The 27,198-nt window shown below is 56.8% G+C and overlaps 1 protein-coding gene across 11 annotated transcripts in view; it reads right to left on the bottom strand.

The window, feature by feature from the left end:
* Window positions 1-3,911: 3,911 nt before the first annotated feature.
* SH3BP2 (SH3 domain binding protein 2) overlaps window positions 3,912-27,198 on the bottom strand; it is a 44,828-nt gene continuing 21,541 nt past the window's right edge. For 5 of the 11 annotated variants that reach the window (XM_054486589.2, XM_054486590.2, XM_063664424.1 and 2 more), the window contains 12 exons: window positions 19,594-19,733; window positions 17,179-17,281; window positions 15,485-15,602; window positions 15,019-15,089; window positions 13,597-13,685; window positions 13,244-13,312; window positions 10,781-11,441; window positions 9,253-9,361; window positions 8,955-9,010; window positions 8,537-8,618; window positions 7,885-7,944; window positions 3,912-7,236 (listed from right to left, as the gene is read on the bottom strand). In XM_054486589.2, coding sequence (XP_054342564.1) covers window positions 7,099-7,236; window positions 7,885-7,944; window positions 8,537-8,618; window positions 8,955-9,010; window positions 9,253-9,361; window positions 10,781-11,441; window positions 13,244-13,312; window positions 13,597-13,685; window positions 15,019-15,089; window positions 15,485-15,602; window positions 17,179-17,281; window positions 19,594-19,729 — 1,692 coding nt within the window. In that variant the 5' untranslated portion in view covers window positions 19,730-19,733 and the 3' untranslated portion in view covers window positions 3,912-7,098. Of the gene's footprint in view, window positions 7,237-7,884; window positions 8,014-8,536; window positions 8,619-8,954; window positions 9,011-9,252; window positions 9,362-10,780; window positions 11,442-13,243; window positions 13,313-13,596; window positions 13,686-15,018; window positions 15,090-15,484; window positions 15,603-16,646; window positions 16,822-17,178; window positions 17,282-19,593; window positions 19,734-21,954; window positions 22,147-27,198 lie in introns of those variants that run through there. The other 6 variants (XM_054486587.2, XM_054486596.2, XM_063664423.1 and 3 more) reach the window with 6 other exon arrangements.

Genomic DNA, 27,198 nt, shown 5'->3' with positions numbered 1-27,198 from the left:
ATTAGTTAACTCTAGACTTCAATAAGAATAGAGAGTGTTTAACTTTCTAACTAGGAGAAGGGGGAAAATGAAATGATTTGTTTTAAGTTGCTCAATCCCAAAGAAGGGGAAAAGGAGAGAAAAGAGAGGAAAAAAACACAAACACAAGTGAGACAATATGTAGCATAAAATAAGATGGTAGATTTAATTACATTAAATACACAATGGACAAAATGCTCCAGTTAAAAGACAAGGTGTTTTATATGCTATTAACAAACAAAACAACGAAATTAAAAATACACAATTTACAATAGACTAAAAGAAACATAAAATATTTACAAATCAAACTTAAGATGAGCAAGACCACAATGGACAAAGTTATAAAATCCTATTGGTAAACCTTAAAGAAGACCCAAATGGATAGAGAGGTAGACCATGTTCATGAATCAGAAAACTCAATATTGTAAAGATGTCAATTTTCCCAAAACTGATTGATAGCTATAATAAATTCCCAAACTATCAAGTGCATCATTGTTGTTGGAATTGACAAGCTGATTTTAAAACTTATATGGGAGAAAAACCTTACATGAAAATACAAAGAGCCAGAATAGTCAAGACACTCTCAAAGAAGTCAAAGAAGAAAAATAAGGTGGAAATGACTTACTTTATCAGATGTCAATACATAATTGATAATAATGAAGATAGCTTGATTATCAGCACAAGAATAGACAGACACAAGAATAGACAGACACAAGAATAGACAGAGGAAAGAATCCAACAACAGATCTACACATATGTGGACATATGACAGAGGTGGCGTTGCAGATGGGTGCAGAAAGATTATAAACAATGATAGGATAGGTGTGTAACCCTACGGAGAGAAAAAAATGAAAATGAATCCTTACTTCACACCATATGCAAAAAAACAAATCTGGGTGAATTAAAGGCCTAAATATGAAATTTAAATTTATAAGGATTTCAGAATATAATCTAAGAGACTATCTTCATGACCTTGGAGTGGAAATAATTTTAGTGGTTTTTTTTGTTGTTGTTTGTTTTTGAGATAGGGTCTCACTGTGTCTCACAGGCTGAAGTGCAGTGGCACAACCACAGCTCACTGCAGCCTTGACCTTCTGGGCTCAAGCAATCCTCTCACCCCAGCCACCTGAGTAGCTGGGACTACAGGCACACACCACCATGTCCAGCTAATTTTTGTATTTTTTGTAGAGATGGTGTTTCGCTATGTTGCCCAGGTTGGTCTCAAACTCCTGAGCTCAAGTGATCCTCCTGCCTCTGCCCCCAAAGTGCTGGCATTACAGGTGTAAGCCACTGTACCCAGCCTGGAAAGAATTTCTTAAGTCACAAAAAGCACTAACCAAAATGAAAACACTGATCAATTCAACTGCATTAAAAATAAGAACTGGCAGGCACAGTGGCTCATGCCTGTACTCCCAGCACTTTGGGAGGTCAAGATGGGAGGCTCATTGAGTCCAGGAGTTTGAGACCAGTTGGGGCATAATAAGATCCTATCTCTAAAAAAAAAAAAAAAAAATTATCTGGACATGGCAGTGTGCGACTGTACTTCTGGCTACTTGGGAGGCTGAGGTGGGAGGACTGTTTAAGCCCAGGAATTGAGGCTGCAATAAGCCATGATTGTGCCATAACACTCCAGCCTGGGTGACAGAGCAAGACCTTGTCTCAAAAAATCCCGAAAAACAAAAAAGGACACCATAAAGAGTCAAGCCAGAGTTAGAGAAGATATTTGCAATACACGTTATGGATAATATCAAGACTATATAAAGAATTATTAGATTAATAAGAAAAAATCTGGTAGCTCACACCTATAATCCCAACTTTGGGAGGCTGAGGCCAGCAGATTGCTTGAGCTCAGGAGTTTGAGAGCAGCCTGGGTAACATGATGAAACCCGTCTCTACTTAAAAATACAAAAAATTAGCTGGGCTTGGTGGTGTGGGCCTGTGGTCCCAGCTACTTGGGAGGCTGAGGTGAGAGAATCACCTGAGCTTGACTCAAGGCTGCAGTGAGCTGAGATCGCACCACTGCACTCCAGCCGGGGCGACAGAGTGAGACCCTGTCTCAAAAAAAAAAAAAAAAAGAAGAAGAAGAAAAGAAAAAGAAAAAACAACACGTTAAAAAATGGGCAAAAGATGACAGACACTTCACAGGAGACAAAATCAAAATGGTTAATAAAAACATAAAAATATGCTCAATCTCCTTAGTAATTAGCTAAATGCAAATTAAGGCCATAACTATACACCCCACCAGACTGGCAAAAGTGACATGTCTGACAAGGATGGGAAGGCAAGGGAATTCTGTTTTACTACTGGTGGGCACGTAAACTAGAACAATATTTAGAAAGATCCTCATACCCTAGAACTCAGAAGTCAGACTCCTGAGTACAAACCCTAGAAAAATTTGTGCACCATTTGCAAAAAACACACGTGCATCAGAGACATGGACAAAACTGTTGCTAGCAGCAGTGTGTGTAATTACCCCAAACTAGAAACAAACCAACTGTCCATCTACAGCAGTCATGTCCAATCTTTTGGCTTCCATGGACCATACTGGAAGAACTGTCTTGGGTCACGCATAAAATACACTACCACTAACTATAGCTGATGAGCTAAAAAAAAAAAAAAAAATCGCAAACAAAAATCTCTATAATGTTTTAAGAAAGTTTACAAATTTGTGTTGGGCCACATTCAAAGGCATCCTGGGCTGCATGCATTGGACAAGCTTGACTGACAGTAAAATGAATCTGTGAACTATGATACAGCCAGACAATGGAAGTTTTTAGCAATGAACATGCACAAACTATACTACACACAGCAACATGAATAAATCTCACAGACATAATAATGAGCCAAAGAAGCCAGCTGCCAGAACTTGCGTCTGTATGATTCAAGGGGATAAAGCACAGAAACAGGAAAATACTGCAATGTCTGCATAATTGGGTGCTGAAGACTTTTTAGAAAAACAAGAACACAAGACTCACATAAGCCAGGGCAGAGGGGCCGGAAGTGACACTGTGAGGGGAGGGCATTTGGGTGCTGGCAAAACTATTTCCTGATGGAGGCTGCAGATGTTCACTTCCTAACAGTGTGTTACACACTTCTGAGATGATGGGGGTTGTCTGTCAAGCATCTTCACGGGGTCACTGCCTCCTCTTCCCCAAGGACAGGCATCCTCCTGGCGCTGCCCCCTCAGCAGGCAGTCTATTTAGGTGGAGGGAACAGGGCGTGCAGGCAGAGATAAGGCAGGGTGTGTGTGCGAGGTGCCCAGCGAGGGGCTTGATGCTGCTGGGTCACAGGAACAGAGGCTGTGGCCCTTCCCCCATTCCCCTCCTCTAGAGACAAGCACGGCCCTCCCATGTTCCTGGTGTGACCCTGGTGTCCTAGGCCATCCCTCCAGGGCCTGGATCACCCTCAAAAGCCTCCTCCCTGCTGAGCTTCAATCTGCCTTTCTATGAAATGGCCCCAATAAGCCCTGCCTGCCTCAGGGAACTAAGCCGCAGGTCCCAGGCCCCCCTCTCCCGCAACGCCCAACCAGCAGGGGAGCTCTGCACAACATGGCCCAGAAGGAGCAGTGGGAACCGAGGCTTCTTCTGGTTCTAAAAACATCTTTTCAAGGCTAGGCGCAGTGGCTCACGCCTGTAATCCCAGCACTTGGGAGGCCAAGGTGGGCGGATCAGTTGAGGTCAGGAGTTCAAGACCAGCCTGGCCAACATGGTGAAACCCCGGTTCCACTAAAAATACAAAAATTTGGCAGGCACCTGTAATCCCAGCTACATGGGAGGGTGAGGCAGGAGAATCGATTGAACCCTGGAGATTTGCAGTGAGCCGAGATCACGCCAATGCACTCTAGCCTGGGCGACAGAGTGAGACTCTGTCTCAAAAAAAAAGAAAAAAAAATCTTTTCACAATAAAAATCTTTATTCACGGAAGGCACAGGGCTCACCACAGTCCTTCGGATGGAACCACAGGAAGAGAAGCAGCATGTTTCACCCTCGGCTGGGGGTGCTTCCCAAAGCCACCCTTTCCCCAAGCCCCAGAACTAAGCCCACCTGAACTCATCTTGAAGGTAGGCACGTCAGTGAGTCCTCTCAAAGCCTCAGTTTCCCTACCTATAAAATGAGGAAGCAGGACTGCCCCTGGGGCAGGGCCTAGGCCTCCTGCCAGCCCGCCCTCACAGACCCAGAGGGCAATGCAGGCTGAGGCGGGGCTGTTTCACTCCCCAGTACCATGGCCCCCGTGGTTGAGTGAAAGCACCTCCAGAGCCCTAACCCTAGCCCTGGGAGCCAGGCAGAGACCCCCACAATGACCATCAGAGGCCGTGAGGGGTGGCAGGGAGCCAGGCAGGGGCCAGGGTCTAGGATCAGAGCAGTGAAGGATAGATAGGGTCACATGCCAGTTAGTGGGAGAGGTGGGACTTGAACCCAGGCCTCTGTGAGACTTGGTTCTCTCACCTGTAAAATGGGTCTAATAGCAGCTGCTTCTCCAAGCAAATGATGTCAAGCACCCAGCTCGGCACCTCACAGATGTGCTCAGTAAATGGTAATCCCAACCCTACCCTTATATGTGGACTAGAACATTTATGGCAAGTCTCGGGAAGTCGTGGGAACCCCTCATGGCTCCTTCTTCATGCTGGAGGACCATGGCCTGCCCCCTACCCCACCCCAACACACTCTTGAAACTGAGGCCCTCGGCCTAGAGCAGCTCACACAGAGGTGGACAGCTGTGCTAGCAGGTGCAGAGTCTGGGAGGCGAGGCTGGACCAGGACCCCAGCTGGGCTTCAGGTAACCATAGGCCTCAGCTGTCCAGTTGGCCAGAGGGACCTATCACCTGGCTCTAGGCCCCAGGATGCTTTAGCCACTTGAGCCGGCTCCAGGTGACCGTGTAAGTGAGATAAAGCAAAGGTGTCCTGGAGTGCACCACTCACTAGCTCAGCAACCCAGGCACCAGGCTGGAAACCACATCTCGTACCCAATTCTCCATTTAAAAATTTTACAGGAAGTGGCTGGGCACAGTGGCTCATGCCTGTAATCCCAGCACTTTGGGAGGCTGAGGTGGGCAGATCACCTGAGGTCAGGAGTTCGAGACCAGCCTGGCCAACATGATAAAACCCCGTCTCTACCAAAAATACAAAAAATTAGCCGGGCATGGTGGTGGGCGCCTGGAATTCCAGCTACTTGGGAGGTTGAGGCAGGAAAATCGCTTGAACCGGGGAGGCGGAGGTGGCAGTGAGCGGAGATCACGCCATTGCACTCCAGCCTGGGCGACAGGGTGAGACTACATCTCAAAAACAAAAAACTAAAATAATAAAATAAAATTTTACAGGAAGAGAAACTATGGCCACAGTGGGGAGTGGCATGACTCCCTAAGCGAGTTCAGGTCAGACAGGGCAAAGAATTCTGACCGCAGGGAGGAGGAATGGCTGGTTTTCCAGAGATAGATCAGAACAACAGAAGCTCCCTGTGCTCCAGCCTCGCCTGTGGTGCACCGACCTCTCACCCCAGGCAGGCTGAAGAGGAAACCCCTGCAGAGGTGGCCTTGGACATCTGGTTCCTGGAAGCAGCTGGCTGCCGTCATCTGCAGAGCCTGCAGTTCCACCGCACCCTATGGCCCCCTAGGGCCACAGCCTCCCACATCCGCTAACCAGCCTCATCACTTGTTTCCGTCAGCAAACCACAGGCCCCCAGAACACACCCGGGGGAAGGGGGCCGCAGGACCTTCTCCCCCAGTCAGTCACTGTCAGTGGGCACAAGTGCTGGCCTCAGTTTAGGTTTCCCTGACATAAAGTTATAAGAAAAATCACAAGGATCCTAGGGTCCCTGCCAGCCCCTACCTCCCCGAGTCTGTTTCATTAAAAATCCAGCCTGGAAGATGTGCCAGGGAGAGTGACCTGCTGGAACTCCATGGCAGAAAGTAAGGGGATGGATTGGGGCTGGGCCTCAGCCAGGTATTGCCTGGAATACTTGGGCATCTGGGTACCACCGTCCCTACCCACACTTGGCCTGCTTAGGGTCCACTGTTCCTGTCCTATCATAGCTGTCACTTCCTCCAAAAAATCTTCCTGGAGCCCCCAGTCCCTGCACACACCCAGCTGCCCTGGACACTATGCCGTAAGCACCTCATACCCAGCTGTCCCCAGACTGGGCTGTGAACTCAGCCAGGCCAGAGGCCCCTGTATGGAATGGGACCAGGCATGCAGGAGGTACCCAATAACTGCTCACTAATGCAAGGAATGAAGCAGCTGTAGCTGCAGGGCCTTCTAGCTCTGTAGCCCACTCAGTGTATGCAAGTTCTGAACGGGGACAGCCACTCAGGAGGTACCCAGTAACCAGGCACTAATGCAGGGAATGAAGCAGCTGCTTCTAGCTAGAAGCAGAGCTTCTAGCTCTGCAGCGGCACTGCCCTGGCCTGACCTGAGGCAGCAGAACTGGTGCGTGGGGTGTGGGCTCCCAGCCCAGACTGCCCAAGTTTGGGTCCTGATCTGTTACTCACTGTGCACCCTGGGGAAGTCACTCAGTGACCTGCACCCTGGAAGACAAGACAACCAACTGTTGGGGTTCCTGGGTACTGCTGCGGTCACCACTTGGACATCAGCATAGGCACCCAGTAAGCTGGTAATCCCCTCCTTCCCAATCGAGCCCCAGCCACCAAGGCAAAGCTCACTGCTGCTTTATTGGAGGCAACAGCCCCTACTGGAGCCTGTGTCTTAGCGTTCCTGAGGGTCCCAGGGCCAGCCCCGGCCCCCACCCAGCTGCCCTGGCCCTGCCTGGGGTGAGTGTGATGAGGGGAACCAGTGTTCCTGTCCTCGGAGCCCAGGCACGGCTCGGTCCTGAGTTTCTGAGATTGGGACAGGGCAAGTTAGTGTGGGGCAACAGAGTCCCCTCGTCCTCTGGAGCCTGGAGCCTGGTCCAGCCCTCATCAGCCTGCTGGATGAGACTGGCTGGGTCCTACGAGACGTCCATCACTGAGGCCCTAGGCAAGCACGGCCTTGCTCCTGCTCACCCTCCCATGTGGGCCCGTGTCCATCTGTGTGGCCTGGGGTCAGGGCCCCTGTGACTGCCTTGGCCTGGCAGCCACACGGGCTGGCATCACCTAGGCCCGGTGTAGCCGTAGGGGTGCCGCAGCAGCAGGCTCTGGTGGCTGGGCAGCACGTGGGTGTGGTAGTGCTCCACCATGCTGCCCACACTCACAAACAGGACCTCGCCCTCCAGGTAGAACTTAGAATCCTATAAGAGAAGAGAGGGGGAGCGTCAGCAGGGCCAGGCCACTCTGCGGCTCTAGGCCTCAGTCTCCCCGTCTGTAAAACAAGGCAGCAGCAGCAACAGCGGCATCGCCAGGCCAGCCCCTGGCTGTCGGTGGTGCCCCCGAGGTGGCCTCCGCATCAGGCCTGTGCTCTCCATGTTCCCACCTCACTTCCCCTCCGTCCTCCGTGTCCAGGAGCCTCTGCACCCAGAGCACTTCAGACAAAGTCAGGAAATGAACCTAGGCCAGGCATGGTGGCCCACGCCTGTAATCCCAGCACTGTGGGAGGCTGAGGTGGGAGGATTGCTTGAGCCCCAAAATTTGAAACCAGCCTGAGAAAGACAGTGAGACCCCTGTCCCCGCAAAAAGAAAAAGACAAGACAAGCGACCCAGGGTCTAGGGCTGACCACCCACCCCCACTAGGGTCAGTGGAAGACAAAGGTAGGCCAGGAGAGGAGGGAGGCTGAGCGGGAGGGGTGGGGGGTGAGCGATGGTGGAGGGGAAGGGGAGGGCGGTATCCCGGAGGTGCCAGTCTCAGTCTACCCGCTGCCTATGCTTGATCAGGGAGATTCTGCCCTGCCCCTTGCCAGGCCATGCGGCCAGGGTCCCCGTCCCACCCAGAGCCCTCTCACCTTCTCAAAAATGCGATAGTTCCTCACTTTGTTAGAGGTTTCATCCCACACAACCAGGACCTACAGGAGGGAAGCGGGAGGCTGACAGCTCCCTGAGAAACAGCGGGACCAGCCTCGGGAGATCATGGGCTGGGGATAGGGGGGCAGAACCATCAAGGCTGGGTGCTGTGGCCCTTGGGGGGTGGAGAGGGACTCCAGACCACCTGCACAGGGACAGTGGGGACGACACTGGCAGCCCTCAGAGAGCCTCTGATGAGCAACAGTTCATAACCACCAATAACCACTCCGACACACCCGGCAGAGCATGGCTCAGTGAGGTCACAACTTCACGCTCGGAGGGACACGGGCAGACCTGGCGTTCCCACTGCCCCATGTGGCCTCCCCCACCCCAGAGCATGAGCTCTACCCCACCCGAGTCCTGACCCCCACTGGGAGGTGACCATCATTGCCCCCAATTTGCAGATGGAGATCTATTAGGGAATAGATTGGGAGGTGCTGCTGGGCAGAGAATTCAGCTGAGACACCAAGTAAGAGTCCACAAGGGGAGTGGTTTAGGAACTGTGGAGTCCTGGGCCCACCCACAGCCTGGGTGTGTGGAGAGCCAGAGGGGCCAACCGCATGGGGCCCTGGGGCATCTTCCCCTGGCGCCTACCTTCCCTGACTTGGTAGAGGAGTTCCGGATGCAGTAGAGTCCATCCTGGGGCTCTCCCCGGGGGCTTGTAGCCTTGAACAGCCTAAAATGAGACAGTCATATTGGCGGGTCCGGGCAGCTTTCACAGGGACCTTCCCGCCCCGCTCCCAAGCCTGGCTTTCTGTCCTCTCGCTCTTGCAGGTCTCAGGCACTGAGCGTGTCAGGCTGCCATGAGGCTGACAGAAGCAGCACAGCAGAGCCATGGCCAGCCAGGGTGCCAGCTGGGCATGGGACAGAGCGGGGGGGTCCACTCCTCTGGTTTCTGCTGCATGCAGGGCCATGTACTTGTGCCAGCAACTCCCCAACACAGAAGCTAGTGAGAGGGACACAGAAGCCAGGCACAGCGGGGGCCCCAGCACATACAGGGCTTTGTGCTGACCTTTCCACTTCGCAGGACTCCGTGGTGTTGATGAAGACCGAGTTGGGGAGTGGCACCTGCAAGAGGCTGACGGTGTCAGTGCCAACATCGGAGTGATCCACCCGCACCACCACTCCCTGGATGGTGGCCACCCGGTGCTGGATCCGGGGCTTTACATGGTGCCGTGTCCCCCTAGGCTCCCGGGTTCTCAGGGGGTCCTTGCTCAGGACGGTCTGTGAGGGGCCGCCCTGGCCTATGGCTTTCCCACCACCTGTCTACCTACTGGCCACTGGGACCCGGGCTTGCTGCTCAACCTTGCCTTCTCATAGTCCTCGTCCGAGTCGTCCCCACCAGTGTCAGCCGGCAAGGGTTGCCGGGGCTTTTCAAAGGAGAAGCTCCTGAAACTCTGCCCATCAGGGGGTGATCGCCTGGAGGGGCAGGGAGAGGAAGGCAGGACCATTTCACTGTCAGACACGGGGCAGGCCACCCTCTGCTCCCCTCCCCACTCCGCCCTCTGTGTGAGGACAGCAAGCTGCCTGCTATGGCCCCTGTGACCATAAAAGGCCCAGGACAACAGAGATCTGGGTAGGGCCCGTGCTGACTACCCTGGGACAGCAGGAATCGCCCGACACCTGAGTCAGGGGTCAGGGCTGCCACGGATGCTGGCAAGGGGGGCCAGGGGCCCGAGCTCGGTGTCATCACACCGTCAAGTGCTCTGGATGCTTGTGGGGAGGGGAGGTCCGGCCATGGCCAAATCACAGCCCACTCAGAGCCACAGGGGAGCGGACGTGAACTGGATGAACAATGCAATGTGACCCCAAGGGACGCCCATGGCGTCCCTGCACCCCTCCCTGTGTGGCTAGCTGGTCCTGCTCAGCAAAGCCTCAAAGGCTCTAGGGAGGATTAACGGGCCACGCCAGCACGGGCGGCCAGCCTGTGGGTGAGGCTGAGCCCTGGAACCGCTATCCCCACAGTCATGGAAAAACGTGACTTCCGAACATCTGCACCTCTGCAGCCCTTGGTGAACTAGAACCACGAGTGTGACAAGGGCTGCTCACAGGCACTTCCACGCAGGCAGCAGTCACCTCAGAGGTGTTCGCAGAGCCCTGGGAGAAGGGCACTGTGGGCAAGGGCATTCGGGGGTACGCGTGCCGGCCAGCACACCCATGCAAAACCTGCCCCTGCAGTTCCTGGACCCATTGCCTGCCAGGCAAGGCAGGAAGCCCACCTGGGGTCCCAGATGCCTTTGACCACAGCCATTGGTGTAACTCTGTGGGAGTGGGGGACAAACTGGTCTCCTGGCACTTCCCAGAAATAAAGCGGAAAGCATTTCAGCCAGATGCGGTGGCTCACGCTTGTAATCTCTACACTTTGAGAGGCCAAGGCAGGTGGATCACTTGAGGCCAGGAGTTCAAGACCAACCTGGCCAACATAGTGAAACCCGTCTCTACTAAAAATACAAAAATTAGCCGGGCGTGTTGGCAGATGCCTGTAGTCCCAGCTACTTGGAAGGCTGAGGCAGGATAATCACTTGGACCCCGGAGGTGGAGGTTGCAGTGAGCTGAGATCGCACCACTGCACTCCAGCTTGGTTGCCAGAATGAGATCCTGTCTCAAAAAGAAAAAAAAAAACAAAGCATTTCCAGCAAGCTTCAGGGCTGAGTCATGGACATGCTCCACATATCACCAAGGTGGACTGGAGGCATCACGGAACCTTCCTACCTCTTGCACCTGGTACCCCGTCGTGGGCTAAGAGTGCCAGGAGCGAGGTGGGCAGAGTGCCTGTCAGAGGCCAGGCCAGGGTCCCTGTAGCTGGAGGCAGGGCTTGCAGCCGCCACACAAACTCACTGGAGGTGGGGGAGCTGCGGCTTCTCTGGCCTGGGCAGGACTGCGGGCCGCGCCGTGGCCTCAGGCACTGGCAGCTTCAGCGCAGGAGGCCGGGGAGCCACGGGGGACACAAAGAGTCCAGGCATGGCTGCCTCCCTTGGGGGGTCCTCTTCAGCTGTCTTCAGGAACTTGGGCTTGTTGGCTGGCACAGGTGGGGGCTGAGATGTGGGCGGTCCTCGGGGGGACAGGTGGAAGGACTTGAGTTTGTCACAGTTTCTGGAGGTGGCAGTGGCCATGATGGCAGCACTGGAAGTGGAGCAGGCCCCGTGGCCAGGGGTCCAGGGCTCCGGGCTGGGGCTGGGGCTGGCACTCTCCCGGAAGCAAGGGGGTTTCCGTAGGCCGGGTGCGGTGGGCATGGTGCTCAGAGGGGGATCACTCATCCTTCGGGGGGTAGCAGGTACCCTGGGGCAAGGCTCAGCCCGCCTCGGGCACAGGGGGTCCCTCTTGGAGTCCTCGGCAGCCAGGCCAACATCTGGGAGGCCGTGCTTAGGGGGCGGGGGTGGCAGCAGGGGACCGGGGCCCTTGGAGGTAAAGGAGTGGGCCCGGGGCATGTCGGAGAAGGCTGGCTTCCTGGGCGTGGGCACTGGGGGTGGTGGGTAAGCCGGTGGGTGCATCAGGGCATCTGCAGAGCAAAGAGACCCAGGTTGGACCCTGACAGAGACTGGGCCAACACTACCCTCTGCTGGCAGTGGTCAGCCAGCCCAACCAGGAGTGCAACCCATGGTAGGCCCACCCCACAGCCTGCCCACCCAGCAGCCCAGCACCCAGCACTCCCATCCTGCCTTCCCCAGGGTCCTAGACCACCCACCACCCCCAGCCCTCCCCATTCATCCTCCCTGTGTCAGCCTGTGCACGCTTCCTGAAGCCTAGAGGACACCTGAGGAGCCCATCAGGTTCCCAGAGGCGGAAGGAAGTGAAAGGAAAAGAAGTCAAGGAGGATCTCAGGGCTTGGCAGGAGCGAGAGGGAGGACGGAATTCCCAAGGACAGGGGAGGGGAGCAGCTGGGAGGAAGGTGAAGGCCCGTGTTTGCTCAGAACACGTCCAGAAAGCTGGGAGATGCCAGGGGATACGGGGGCAGGGAATGTGTGCAGAGTTCAGAAGTCCCGGCTGGACATGACTCAGAGCCGGCAGCCTGCAGATGGCCCAGGCTGTCACCCAGGGAATTCAGGAGAGGCGTGAGGCCTGAGTCCCAGGCATCCCTCATGGGCCAGCACAGGAGCTGAGGAGAAAGAGGGCCCCGGGAGCACGGGGCGCCTGGAGGACGGGCTGGCAAGGAACAGGGCAGGCGCCAGGCTGGTGTGGCTCAGGACTGAGCGCTGGAACTGGGAATGGGGAGGTCACAGGGGTCCTGGATGAGAAATGTTTTGGGGAGAGGATGAAGGGGGTACAGAGGGAGGGTGAGTGGAGCAGGAGCACGCAGGAGCACCGGTGGCTCCCCAGGGCCATCTCTAGCCTCACTGGGCCGCAGCTCAGGGCTGGGCAGACGGAGTCCGAGCTCACCAAGGCTTGGCCAGCCAGGCTAAGACGGAAGGCAGTAGTGTGTGGGCGAAGGGACAGGCATGGTGAACACTTTGAGACGAGAGCTCTGCATGGAGGGAAACTGAGGCAAGCGGCCCGCAGATCCTGGTGGGCTGAATGACTGTTGGCACTGGGACCCCAGAGGGAAGGAGGAAGGGAGCGGCAGAAGAGGGACTGGACCCGGGAGCCTGAAGGTGGGTGGGGATGGGAGGCAGAGAGGATACGGGGTCAGGGGCTGGGGTTGGCAGAGGCCAGGTCAGTGAGGACAAGAGGCTGGAAAACAAGGAGGCAGGGCGGACGCAGGGAAAATGGAAGGATCAAGGATCAGCCCCAGACATGAGGAAATTGACAAGATGAGGGGGCTGGAGAAACAGTAGGGAGGGAGGGGACAGAGGAGGACAGAGGCACGTCCTCCCCACCCAGCTCGTGCTTCCGTCATCCACGTGTGACCACCTGTATCAGCCTGTCTGCTTGACTAGGCTGTGTGCTGCAGGAGGTAGCTGGACACTGGGATGGGATAGGGTGGGGTGGGACAACGACCTGGCCTGCAGCAGTGTCCACACAAGCTGGCAGCCATGGGGACATGGACCTGCCCTGAGCCTGCACGCTCCTCAACGTCCTTCCTTCCCCATGCTTAGCCCCCAGGGCCACCCTGGCTCCACCTGCCACTTATCGCCATGTGCCTGTCCCTCCTCCTGGGAGATGGGAGGAGAAAATGAGCAGAGGTGGCAGCAGGTACACCTCTTCTGCTCCAATCCTCATGATACTTGGGACACAGCAGGGAAACGGAAGCCACCCAGAGCGGTACCTGGGCCAGCATCCCCAGCCTCGGACGGGCTCTGCTCCCGGTCCCGGCCCCTGCTTCCCAGGCACCCAGAGCTCCCCAGGCCCACCCGCCCCACCTACCCTCAAGCCTTCCGGGCTCCGGGGAGTCGGGCTCCATGTAGGAGTCATCCTCGTCGTCGTGCTCATAGTCTGCATGGGAGGGGTGGGTGGTGAGAGCCAAACCAGCCCAGGCCATCTCCGAGCAATGCTCCATGCACGGGGCTGAGTCCAGGAGGCAAGGGGCAAGCACCCGCTGGGAGGACTGTGAGTCCAGACCCTGCTGCTGAAGGCCAGAGCCCAGGGATGCTACTGCACACTGCCAAAAGGCCAGAGCAAGGAGCACAGCCGAACACACCTCCCTCTCCTCCACAGTGGCCAAGAGGAGGCCAGGTGGGGAGAGGCGGACGGGCAGTGGACGCAGAGAAAGACCTTACCTTCATTGTCCGTGGGGTACGGGGAGAGGCTGATATCCACAGGCCGCTCGACTGCGCCGTAGAAGCTGTCTGTGTCCGAGCTGGAGTCGCTGCAATGCAGGGTGCGTTGGGGCGGATGGTGAGCACCAGGCCTGGGAGGTCCCTTGATGCTCACACAAAAGTACACACAGGCACACGCGGATACACGGACAGATACACAGATGCACACACGGATATGCTGACAGACACATGCACACATGGATAAGCTGACAGACACACACATGCACACATGGATATGCTGACAGACACACAGATGCACACATGGATACGCTGACAGACACACACACATGCACACACAGATACTCTGACAGACACACAGATACACACGTGCACACATATGCACACGCAGGAACACAGGCACACAAACATGGATATATATACACAAAGACACGGGGACACGTGCAGACATGTAGACACACAGACACAAGGACTCCTTCACACAGACATGGAAGTACACAGATAAACACAGATACAGGACAAGCACAGATGTTCACACACAGACACAGAGCAACACGCGGACACGCACACACACACAGCAACACGCGGACACGCACACACACAGCAACACGCAGACACACACACACACAGCAACACGCGGACACGCACACACACACAGCAACACGCAGACATGCACACACAGTTACAAGGACAGACACAAGAACTGGAGGCTGTGGTGCCTCCACTAGGTGCCCCTCCTGGCCCACAAGGATGGCTGCCCTGACTGTGCCCACGTCTCCACCTGCTCTTGCCTCAAGAGGGCTTGGGCGACTCTGGGCTGGGCCCAAGGCTGGACAGCTTGGACCAGGGGACAGGAGCTCGGGGTCAGGCAGGGACCTACAGGGCAGCCTTGGCTGTGCCCAGCCCTCCCTGGGCCTCCCGTCCCCACCTGTGAAAGGACAGGAAGGTTTGTTCCCTCCACACCGTCTCGGGCCAGGCAGTCCCAATCCAGAGAGTATCTGCTGCACATCGGGCCAGCTCACGGGGGAGGCTGCCAAGGCTCAGACTGCCCAGCGGCGCCCCACCAGGAGATTCATTCTGGTCTCACTCTGAGTGAGGCAGGGTGGGCGTAGGGGGCTGGGAACCCAAAGTGCCCAGCTGCTGCCATGCCAGGCCTCCCCGGTGGCAGGCGTATAAACACACATGATCCCCTAACAGGAACTACCCATGGCAGCAACACAGAAACAGATGTGACAAGATGGGGCTGGAGGTAGACAGGAGCAGAGAGGTGCATGCACGCCCATACACGCAGCCCGGCTGGCACCTCCAGGAAACCTTTAAGGAGGGAATTCTATGCCAAGCCCGGGGCTGGGAGGCGGACACCCGGGTCAGGCCCAGGCACCCCAGGGACCCTCACTGCCCGGTACGCCCCGGGCCCGGGCTCACCTGGTGTCCAAGGGCAGGTCTTTCTTTTCGTGGAAGTGGCCAATCTCCCTGCGCAGCAAGGCCATCCAGCTCTGCAGGTCAGCGGGGCTGTGGTGGGCATGGTGCCACCAGGGTGGGCCCCACCGCACCTCGCCACCCTCACTGCCCTGCCTACTCTGCTGTGACTCCCAAGGTCAGGGGAGGCGACCCGGCTGGATACAACATGGCTGTGTGGCTCTCCTCAGCCCACAGGGGCACCTCCCAGGACAGCATGTTCCTTGTGTGGGCACTGGCACCAGGCTCTAGGCATGGGGATGGGGCTGGGGCGGTGCCCACCCAGCTGCCTGTGTCCCGGCCACACCTTCTCTTTGCCCAGGGCTGAGAGGCCAGCGCCCCATGACCAGCGAGCCCCCAAGGCAGGTCCAGCCTGGTGCCTGCAGGCCCACACCCCCAGTCACCTTGCACTCGTCCTCGGACCCCCAGTCACCTTGCGCTCGTCCTCGGAGGAGGCCGAGAAGAACCACGTGCGGTGCTTCTTGCTGATGTGGATGATCTTGAAGGGGAAAACGTTGTTGGACGTGGTCTCCTCCGCTGCCCGCATCACCCTGGGGGCACAGCGCCAGGGGTCACGGCCTGGTTCACAGCGGTAGGGATGGCCTTCCCACAGCACCCCCCTGTGAACACATCTCGGCACCAGGACCACGCCCCAATGGAAGAGGGCAGATCTGGGTGGGCCCTGGCTGCTGATGCTCCAGGTAGTGAGCTTCATGCCCAGGCAGGCGTAAGGGGGCAGAGAGGGGCGTGAAAGAGGGGTGCTGGGTGGGCTTCCTGGGAGCAGCAGTGCACAGGAGATAAGCACAAACCTGCCTCGATGCCTGCCAATGCCACTTTACATGGATGCCACCCTCCCACCTCTGGCCCCATTTGCCCAGGCCTGCTTGGCCTGCCTGGGGGCCCCCACAGGGCTCTGTGCCCCTGCGGCCCAGCAGCAGCCCTGAGTGCATTTCAGGGAATGACTCGTGCCTGCTCTGTGGCCCACTCACACAGCCAGGATGTGGGGTTTGCGCTGAGTTTATCATGTGGGGAGCCCTGCCAGCCAGGCACCGGGGCAGGTGCACTTATACGGCCCATAAGAGCCTGGCCAAAACTCCTCAGGCCCAGCATTCCCTGATGGGCTAGACAATTCCCTGGGGCATGATTGCATCTGCCACTGGGCCCAGGGTTCAAGGCATGGCTGGCACATGCTGGAGGCCGGAAGGCGCTGTGTCTGTCTGCGGAAAGGGAATGACCTTCCCCAGGGGACCCCAGCACTCTGTGCCAGCCTGGGGGCCTGGCACCGGGCTGGGTGCTCTGGCAAGGCTGCCCTACCAGGCCTGTGGCCAGGGTGCAGGCTGGGGCCTAGAGTCACTCCGAAGGTCCCACTCCCACTACTGATACCATGTGACCCTTGGTTCCTCATAGGCAGGAGGGGCTGGGCCCTTAAGGGGTGGTAAGAGGCATAGATGAATGCTGTGGGGTGCAGGGCTCCGATGGGATAGCAACCAGAACCAGAGCTGGGTGCCAGCATTAACCCTTTGTGTGGGCCCCAGGCCATGGGCTGTGCCAGTGTACTCCCCCACCCACCTGCCACCTGGCCACCGCCCACCTGCCTGTTAGTGCAGAAGGCTCTCCAGGGCAGCTCATGGCCCATCACTGGATAGAGCCCAGCCCAGGACATGCGTGAAGCTGGAAACTGATCCCGGCCTGGGAGGACCCTGGAGCAGGGAATCCTGGGGCCCAGCCTGTGTTTGGGACAGGGCTTGGGCTGGCTGGGGTCTGGGCTGCCTGGAAAGAGGTCACGGTGGGTGAAAGGGCAAGGTGGGGAGGGAGGAGAGATGCAGAAGTCACTGGGTGGTGGCCGAGTGGAGACCCTGGAGAGCAGCCTGTCCAGGCCTCTGGGACCTGTGCACAAAGCCACAGGAAGACCCTGGCACACCCGAGGTCCTGGGCCTGAGGGCAGGACACGCGGAGAGGGCGAGGCACTGTGGAGGCTGGGCGGGGAGGACAGGGGATGGGTACGAAGGCTGCTTCGGGAAAGCACTTTCCTTGGGCGGGAATAAGGGGCAGGCCCAGCTGGGGCTCTGCTGGGAGGTACCCACTGGCTGTGGGGGCCTGAGGTCAGCAAGCAGGTCGGGCACTTACCGGTTATAGCCACTCAGGGAGAAGGCGCCCTGCGGGGAGGCGGAGGTGCTACTCTTAAAGTAGTAGACGCAGCGTTTGTGGATGATGACAAAGCGCAGGGGCCCTGTGGGAGGTGGCAAGGGCAGGAGGGTGAGCCTGGAGGGGCGGCTGCCAAGACCCACTGTAAGGACCCTCCCCAGGGCAACTTGGGGCCAGGCCTCCTGCCTCCAAGCCTTACCAAATGGAAGAGCAGGGAGCAAGGCTGGCATGCTGCCCCCTCCCCAGGAGCCCACTCTGGGGCCAAATATGGAAAAAAATTGTAGGCACACTGGCTAGCCCCAGAGTGCCACCCGAGGGCAGGCCTGGCTGCCCACAAAGAAGGGGTAGATTTGGGGGCTGTGTGGAGCCAGCACGAGGAAAGGCAGAGCCAGGACCAGAGGCCCAGGGAGGCCACAGCTGACTTGCTGGGTTCTGCAGGGCTCTTGGAGGCTCCCACTACCCCAGAGCTAAAAGAGGGGGACTAAGGCCGGGTGCAGTGGCTCACGCCTGCGATCCCAGCACTTTGGGAGGCCAAGGTGGGCAGATCACCTGAGGTCAGGAGTTTGAGACCAGCCTGGGCAACATGGTGAAACTACATCTCTACTAAAAATAAAAAATTAGCCAGGAGTGGTGGCACACGCCTGTGATCCCAGCTACTCAGGAGGCTGAAGCAGGAGAATTGCTTGAACCCGGGAGTCAGAGATTGCAGTGAGCCAAGATCATGCTACTGCACTCCAGCCTGGGTGACAGAGTGAGACTGTCTCTAAAAATAAAAGATGGGGTGAGCCTGAGCAACATGTGAAACCCCATCTCTACAAAAAATACAAAACTTAGCCAGACACGGTGGCATACACCTGTAGTTCCAGCTACTTGGGAGGCTGAGGTGGGAGGATCATTTAAGCCCAGGAGGTCGAGGCTGCAGTGAGCTGTGTTCATGCCACTGCACTGCAGTCTGGGTGACAGAGTGAGACAGAAAAATAATAAATAGGCCAGATGCGGTGGCTCATGCCTGTAATCCCAGAACTTTCGGAGGCCGAGATGGGATCACCTGAGGTCAGGAGTTCGAGACCAGGCTGACCAACATGGTGAAACCCTGTCTCTACTAAAAATACAAAAATTAGCTGGGCATGGTGGCACACGCCTGTAATCCCAGCTACTCAGGAGGCTGAGGCAGGAGAATTGCTGGAACCCGGGAGATGGAGGTTACAGTGAGCTGAGATCAAGTCACTGCACTCCAGCCTGGGCAACAGAGCAAGACTCCATCTCGAAAAAATAAATAAATAAAAAACAAAAATAAATAAAAAATAGGCTGGATGCGGTGGCTCACACCTGTAATCCTAGCACTTTGGGAGACCAAGGCGGGTGGATTGCCTGAGCTCAGGAGCTGCAGGCCAGCCTGGGCAACATAATGAAATTCCATCTCTACAAGAAACTTTAAAAAAATTAACAGGGCATAGTGGCATGCCTGTAGTCCCAGCTGAGGGGATCACCTGAACCTGGGAGATTGTGGCTGCAGTGAGCCATGATCATGCCACTACACTCCAGCCTGGGCAACAGAGCAAGACCCTGTCTCGAAAAAATAAAATAAAAGAGGGAGACTCAGGAGCCCGGAGAGTTTGCCAGTGAGAGCTACTGGTGTGGGGCCACCCCTAGGTGGAAAGTTACACTGAAACCACCCTAGCTCCACTGCCCCAGCCCTGTCCCAGGCTGCGGAACAAGCCAGTTACAGCTCCTCCAAGGAGCCTGTCTGTGCAAAGAGGAGAACAGCTCAACCAGTGCCCACACAGGAACCAATCAGTCCAGCCAGGACATCTCAACCAGGCGGCCCAGGACCAGGGAGTCCCTGGCAGAGAGCACTGCTACCGCAAAGGCATGGAGCACCTGCTGCTCAGGCCCTGATGCTCTTGGCCTTCAGTATCTCAGCATTTAGGTATCTCTCAAGCCTGAGGGCTGCTTATTCCTCCCAGCCAGCTGTCCTGGGGGCCACAGCCTGGGTCTTGTGCAGCTCCAGAGGTCCAGTACCCAGCCAGGACTTGACACATAGGTTCACTGTGGGCCAAGTGACCAACTAACTCGCTGAACACTCACGGATTCAGTGAGGGCAGCACCAGAGGCCAGACCTACCTGGCCACCTGTGGTCCCCGGGTCTTGGCTGCAGGCTGCAGCTCCCCTTGCCAGCTGGCCAGCACTGTGCACCACCCTGGACCCTGCTACAGTCCTGGGGGCTAGGAAGGTCAACCTCTGCTTTTCCAGGGGTGCCAGCCACCAGAGAGGGAATGGGAAAATCCAGAGGGCACACCATGTGAGGAAGCAGAGGCTTGGAGAGGATGCTCACTTACATGGCTGGCCCTGCCCCCACGCCCTCCTACTGTGCTCCCTACCACCTCAGGGACTCACATTTCAGCAGCTGCAGCTGGGTACCGCCCTTCTTGTGCAGGTAGCCAGCCTTGGCCACGCCCCCAGGCATGGTTAGCAGATTCTGGGCACCAATGGCCTTCATAGGGACAGGCCAATGCGTCTCTTCAGCCGCCATGAAGCTGCAATAAAGGACAAAGGCACATGGCTCAGCTACGGTCAGGCAGGAGATGGCTGAGCCAGGGGGCTCAGGGGGACACTGCCAAGATCCAGGACACAGCATGGAAGGTAGGGCCATGACAGGCAAGGAAACACCTTTTCTGAGGGCCTTGGGCTTCCAGGTGGGACCCCAGGGAGAGACAGAGCCACTTGGTCCACTCAGTCAGCCCCTGGTCCACTCAGCCACGCACCCAACCCCAAGATCCTGAGCGCTACATGCAGCCTTTTCTCTCCACTGGTTCATTCTGCACACAGCCACTGAGCGCAAGGCCCCATGGGGGCTGGGTAGAGATGAACGAAGTCAGAAAACCGCCAGCCCAGGTAAGTCAGACCTCAGTCCATAACTACTTCAAGTCCCAGTGCCAGGTAAGCCTATAAGGGGCCTACACAGGAAGAAAGCAAGTGAGCAGCCAAGAGCCCCCAGTTCCCAGGTCAAACGACCTGGGCTCCCATCCTGGTGTGACTTTCTGGGAGATCCCAAGCCTCAGATGCTGGAGGACAGAGTGGACACCCAGCCCACTCTGGGTCAGCAGTGGCTGTGACCACCATTTGGTGGGTTGGCTGCTATCCACCCCACCAGCCCAGGATATCACTCCCCTTCCCTCTGAGCCCAAGTGAGGACCACACAGTCAGTGGAGGACCAGTGACTGCCTTGGGGCTAACCCAGGCCCACGGGACCCAACATCATGCCCTGTTCCCTACTCCAGCCCCCCTTACTCATGCTCCAGCTGCTCTCCTTGAGATACACCATGCTATTTAATGCTTCCTCCTCTGCCTGAAATGACCTCCACCCCTTCCCATGCAGAGAACTTCTACTCATCCATCAAGACCCAGGTTAAGAGTCTCTTCTTCTGCTAGGCACCCTCGTTGCCCACTTAAATCCAGCATCTTCCTCATCTCTTGTCCCAGTGAACAGTACCCCCCCACCCTGCACTGTTTGGTCTGTGCCTGCCCTCACTCCATCCTGGGTAGGGTCCCTCCTGTGGCCCCAGTGGAGATGGATGGGAGCAGGCCTGTGGCCAGTGTCCTGTTAAGCCCTTAGTGGAGCAGCTAAGGTCAGACCCAGATGCCCAGTGGGGCTGGGACTGGTTCCACTACAGCTCCAACCCCAAAACATACATAAAGAAAACTAAGCCAGGGCAACATAGCAAGACCCTATCTCTAAAAAAAATTTTTTTAAATTAGTCAGGCACGGTGGGGCGCATCTGTAGTCCCAGCTGCTCTAGGAGGCTGAGGCAGGAGGATCACCTGAGCCCAGGAGTTTGAGGCTGCAGTGGTCTATGATCGTACCACTGCACTCCAGCCTGGGCAACAAAGTGAGACACTGTCTCTATAAATAAATAAAATAGCCGGACGCAGTGGCTCACGCCTGTAATCCCAGCACTTTGGGAGGCCAAGGCAGGCAGATCACTTGAGCTCAGGAGTTCAAGACCAGCCTGAGCAACATATAGAGACCACCACCTCTAAAAAATAATTAGCTGAGCTTGGTGGTGCACACCCATAGTCCCTGGAGGAGGCTAATCCAGGAGGATCGACTGAGCCAGGAGTTCCAGGAGGCAGTAAGCTATGATTGGCTACTGCTCTCCAGTCTGGGCAACTGAGCTGGAGCTAAAAATTAAAAATTAAAAACGAAATAAATAAAAAGAAAAATACTCTCCGCTTTTAGCAAACCAGCACCCTCCAACAAAAGTGCAAGAGGAAGTCTTCAAGGCATCAGGCTGTCTTCTGCCGGCCTCGGCCTGGGTCACCCGGCTGGACCCCACCAGCTCCTTCTGCACCCAAAGACAGCCCCTCTGGGCGGAGAGGGGTCAGGGGCGGGTCCCAGCCGCAGGACCTCCAACCACAGGCCAAGGTTTGGAACAAAGGCGCCGCCACACCCCGGCGCCCGCCCTACCGCGCCCGGCCCGAGGGAGCCCCGCAGTGGGGATGGAGGAGGGAGCCCCGTGCCCAGTCCGCCCGCGGGGAGCTGCCCGCAGACCGACAAGCCCCGTGCCGGCCTGAGTCCCCCATCCGCCCGCCGGGAAGGTCCACGCCCGCCTTTGTTCCCCCAAGAAGCGCGTGGGCGACCAGCAGCGCCCGGGGCTCGCGGCCCCGGTTCAGGGGCTCGGGGTGCGGGGTCCAGACCCGAATGCTCGCGGCCCGGGTCCCGGGGCTCGGGGTCGGGGGCCGGGGCTCGGTACTCACGGCGTCCACGCGGCGGCCACGGCCGGCTTCCCCGGGGCGGTCCACGACCGCCTCCCCTGGGAGCACCGGCACGGCCCCGGGCCGCGCCCCCCGGCCGCCGCCGCCTCGTCCCGGGCGCCCGCCTCCCGCCGGCCCCAGCTCCGCGGCCGCGGCCCGGACCCCGCCATGCCTCCCGCCGGCCCTGGCCCGGCAGCCGCGGGCTCCTCCCCTCTCGGCGGGGGACGGGGCGGGCAGGTGAGGATCCCGGGCCCGCCCCTCCCGGCCCCGCCCCCTGCCGCGTCACCGTTCGCGGCAGCCCCCTGCGGGCCTCAATTTCCCCACGCTGCAAGGAGGTTGGTGGGCGATTGGGACAGGAGACCCACATCTGTCGGTGCAGCCTGGAATCAAGAAGGCTTCGATGCAAACGAGGCCTCCCGCTCCACTCCCCCAACACCTGCGAGTCCACACAGCTTGGTTGGAAATCCACGGCGGGCGCGGGAGCCTCGGCTCTGAGGCCCCGCCCAGGTCCCATCTCGCCGGGCCCTTGCAACCAGCTCCCTCGGGAAAGTGGCCTCGGCAAAACGGCACCTGCATGGAGGGCGGCAACGGGGCAAGGGATCGGGCACGTGCCCCGCCCTCACCTTCTCCACTTTCCTGTGGGACTCCATGGGCCTCCAGCCCCGGATTCTCCAAGGAGCCAGGGGTCTGGTCCTTGGCACCTCCCACCTGCTTGCCCAAACACAGGCGCCTCACCCAGGAGAGTCCCCTGGGGTGGCCAAAGGCCAGCAGAGGCCCTTGCTGGCCTCCCAGGCATCCTGCCTCCTCCATCTTCCACCTGCACACAGGCTGCCACCAAGATGGGCCAGGTGCAGATGTGGCTCTAACAGCCTGGGCCTGACCCTACCTAGCTGTCCATCTGGGCACCCACCCTGGTTTCAAGGCCCCACCTCAGGCCCACTCTCTGGGCTTCTTCCCACTGCACCCAGCCTTCGAGGCTCTGTCCCATCTCTGTGCCTCTGTTCTCAGTGCCCTTGTCTGGCCTGCCTCAAGGATCCCACCTCCTTCCAGCCACCCTACCAGGCCCCTCTCCATTGCCTCTTGGCAGCCCCCTCCACTTCCTCTCCTCAGGCCTCCTCTGCCTCCAGCCCCCTCCACCCAGCACAGAATCAACATGCACACCATTCCCATCACTGCTCAGTGCTAAACCTCTAGGGCCTCCTCATGCCAACCTGGCCCTTCCTGATTCAGCCACTCCTGCCCTCTACCTTCTGTGCTCTTATGCCAGCCAGACCCTATGGCTCCAGTTACCTGAATTGAGCAAGCACCCACTTGCAGGCCTCAGCCCATGCTGTTGCCACAGCCTAAAGTTGAAACTGAACTAACCCAGCCATCAAGAGTTGGCTCAAAAGAACATGGCTCCTTCACAAACTTCCAGAAAATAGAAGAGGAGGGAACTCATTCTATGAGGCCAGCATTATCCCAATACCAAAACCAGACAAAGACATCACAAGAAAACTACAAACCAATATCCCTTATGGGTATAGACATAAACATCCTCAACAAAATACTGGCCAACTGAATCCTGCAACATATAAAAGGGATTCTACACCAAGACCATGTGGGATTTATCCCAGGAATGCAAGGATGGTTTAATATTCAAAACAATTAATGTAATACACCATATCAATAGAATAAAGGACAACCACATGATTTTGATAGATGAAGAAAAAGTGTTTGACAAAATTCAACACTCCTCCATGATAAGAACAGTCAACAAACCAGGAATAGAAGGGAACTTCCTCAATCTGATAAAGGGTTCTATGAAAAACCCACAGCTAACATACCTAGTGGTAAAAGACTGAAAGTTTTTCCCCCAAGAACAGGAACAAGGAAAGGATGTCTGCTCTACTTCTATTCAGCATAGTACTGGAGATTCTCACCAGATTAATTAGGCAATAAAAAGAAATAAAAGGTATCTGGAATGGAAAGAAAGAAGAACAATTATTCACTGATTAGATTATTTTACATACAGAAAATTCCAAGGAATCCACTTAAAAATTATTAGAATAGCCATGTGCAGTGGCTCACGCCTGTAATCCCAGCACTTTGGGAGGCTGAGGCAGGCAGATCACCTGAGGTCAGGAGTTCAAGACCTGCCTGACCAACATGGTGAAACCCCCATTTCTACTAAAAATACAAGGTGGCAGGCACCTGTAATCCCAGCTACTTGGGAGGCTGAGGCAGGAGAATTGCTTGAACCCGAGAGGTGGAGGTAGCAGTGAGCCGAGATCGCGCCATCGCACTCCAGCCTGGGGAACAAGACGGAGACTTCATCTCAAAAAAAAAAAATTATTAGAATAAATGAGCAGCAAGGTGGCAGGATATAAGATCAACATACAAAAATCAATTCTATTTCTATATACTAGCAACAATCCAAAAATGAAAGGAAGAGTTAGTTCAAGCATTCCCTCTTCCAGGAAGTCTCCCATAACCTCTCTGGAGTCCTGTGTCCCTCCCTTGGGGCTGGCATAGCCTTCTCTGCCCCTAATACTAACCACACTAGTTGGTCATTGTCTTCCATCCTCACCGGCTCAGACCCAGCCCAGGGGGGACACCCAGGGAGCCCCAAAAGAAGGATGGAATATTCACCCCGTGGGTGACGGGGACTGCAAGTTGCCTGGAAGGCACAGGAAGCTGAAACAGAGCCCCTACCATGGGGCATCACGCCCCACTGTACCCCCGCCACCCAAAAGCTATAAGGCCTGGCCTGTGTGTCAAAGTGGGAGGAGCCACTGTGAGAACAAATGGAACCCACCACCTCCTCCTGGCTCCACACCTGGACAAGGCTCAGCAGGAAGAGTTGCAGGGACAGGTTACAGTCCTACATGGGTCCAGCTCAGTGGCCAGGTAGAGGCAGGCCTGTGAAGGGCTCGTTCCTGCCTGGCTGCTGTCCCGCTGTGGGCAGGATGAAGGCTCTTAGGTGATCATCAGCTGACCCTGGGCAGGGGGGCAGGTCATGACAAGGGCAGGTCATGTGGCACCCTCACCTCCCCTGGGAATTCCTCGCTTCAGGGACAGACGCTGACACCCACAGCCCCTCTCCAGAGGAGGGGCCATTCAAGGGGAAACCCACCCCTGCCACCTTACTATCCTCTGCCCCACCTGGCCCTGCCCTGTGCCAGGGGGTGGTACCTGGCCAGGAGCCCAGTGCCAGGCCAGGCTGAGAGCAGAAAGGGGAAAGGTCGGCTGAGGCTGAGGGTGTTGATGGGCCATGGAGGCCATGGTGACCATGCTGCTCTTGGGGAATTTCAGCCCAGCTCGCAGACTTTGGCTCCACCTGTGCTCGGGAAAACCAAGGGGCATCCCCAAGGAGCACCCACACTCCTAGCTAGCCAGGCCTCCCTGGCTGTGCTTCTCAGTGCCCAGCCCCTCTTCCAGGGACCTGATGGATAAATTCCATTCATTCATTCCAGGGGACTCCACAGGCCTACCTGCCAGCTCTCTGGGTGCTTCAGTCCCTTCCTCTGTAGAGGCAGACACCCTGGGGGGACCTGTCACCATGCTGCTGTGGTGTCGGCTGAGTTAACATGGGCAGGAGCTGTGAAGGAGAGTGCTGAAGATCTGGGTTCACATCCTTCCTGGGGCCCCTTCTTCCCCTGAGCCCCCACCTCCTCCAGTGTAAAGTGGGTATGGAGGAGTCTACTTTCAGGCTCCCCTGACACCTCTGCAGCTACTCTCTGGGGCAGGGCTCTGGAGACACATGGGCCAGTGTTGAGTGGCCAAAGCTGGTGGTGGCTGCTGGGCTCCATGAGCCCTTCCAGACAGTATGTGATCTTTGCATGTGTGCACACGTGGAGATTTGCATTTGAGCCTGTACATTTGTGCGTGTGTGAGTGTGTGTGTGCACGTGCACATTAGGGAAGACGGGGCACCTGGGATACACTCTCCAGGTCTCTGTTTCTGTGCTTATCTCCCTATCTTCTCTCAAAGTTGCAATTGGTTCAGGTGACCCCAAGGCCTGAGGCTGCTGGGGTGGGGGGCAGAGCAGTCAGGTGAAAAGTGCTCAGTCCCACAGAGACACCCCATCAGGTTCCATTTAATGCAGGCTCTGTGGCTCCCACCACCCTGGGGCCCCATGAGCCCTGAGGCGTGTGTGGTCATGGCCTGTGCAAGCCCTCATGTGCGCCGTGTCTCTGCACACTCCGTTAATGTCACAGGTGGTGCACTCACACAGGACGTGCACATGAGCTGCACGGCCCGTGTGCACACAGGCGTGAGCCCCTGCATAGGAGCAGGTGGGGGCTCAGGAAGGCTGGGCTCCTGCAGGATCATCCTGGCTGTGGTGAGGGAGCCAGCACCTCATGTGACCACAGGGTCAAGGACTTACTGTTAGTGGTGATCAGGTTGGCCCCATTTGTGGGAGCCAGAGGGCAAGTTGGGGCTGGGGAGCCAGCCCAAAGGGAGAAGATACCAGGTCACCCTGTGCACTTATTCACACACTCATGCATGCTGTCATACTCACGCATGTACAGTTAACGCTCACACCATCCATACTCAAACATATACGTGCACTCATTCTCCCGTATGCCCACTCGCTCTCATATGTTCTCATACACACTCCATGCACTCATATCTACTCATACGTGCACACTCACACCCATATGTATACTGATATACACATTCATCACACTCACTCATGCATATGCAAGCACTCATTCACACACACACAGCCTCCAACGACCAACAAGACCTGTCATGTGCGGTCTTCAGTGTCTCAGTGTCCTGCAGCCTGAGCACAGAATCATCACCACCACTCCCAGCCCTGCCAGGGCCCAGTGCCAAGCTGTACCTCACAGCTCATTAAATCGCCCAGGGTCCACCTGAGCTCAATACTTTACTTCTATTTTACAGACTTGGGTATAGAGGCTGGGAGAGCATCAGGCCTTGTGCCGAGTGCACTGGGCACTCCCTGTGGGCCAAGCTCTGTGCTTCTCAGCAATCGCCCCATCATCCAACACCTTGAGCTTCAAACCAGAGTCCCCCCACAAGTCACTGATGAAGAAACTTGGCCAAAGTCACACAGCCAGTAAATGGTGGCTCATGCACCACCCCCGGCCCAGCACAGCCACTGCCCAGCTTGGCGCACAGTGGGTGGCTGGTGGCGGGGGTGGGATGTGCAGATGGGGCGGCTTCCACCGTGGAGCCCTGGCTGCCCTGCCTCCTCACAGCTGTCTGCTCTTCCTTTTCGGTTTCCCTTGTTTTCTT

This window comes from Pongo pygmaeus, chromosome 3 (genome assembly GCF_028885625.2).
Source record: "Pongo pygmaeus isolate AG05252 chromosome 3, NHGRI_mPonPyg2-v2.0_pri, whole genome shotgun sequence".
NCBI lineage: Eukaryota > Metazoa > Chordata > Mammalia > Primates > Hominidae > Pongo > Pongo pygmaeus.
This window is presented reverse-complemented; position numbering and strand designations above follow the sequence as displayed.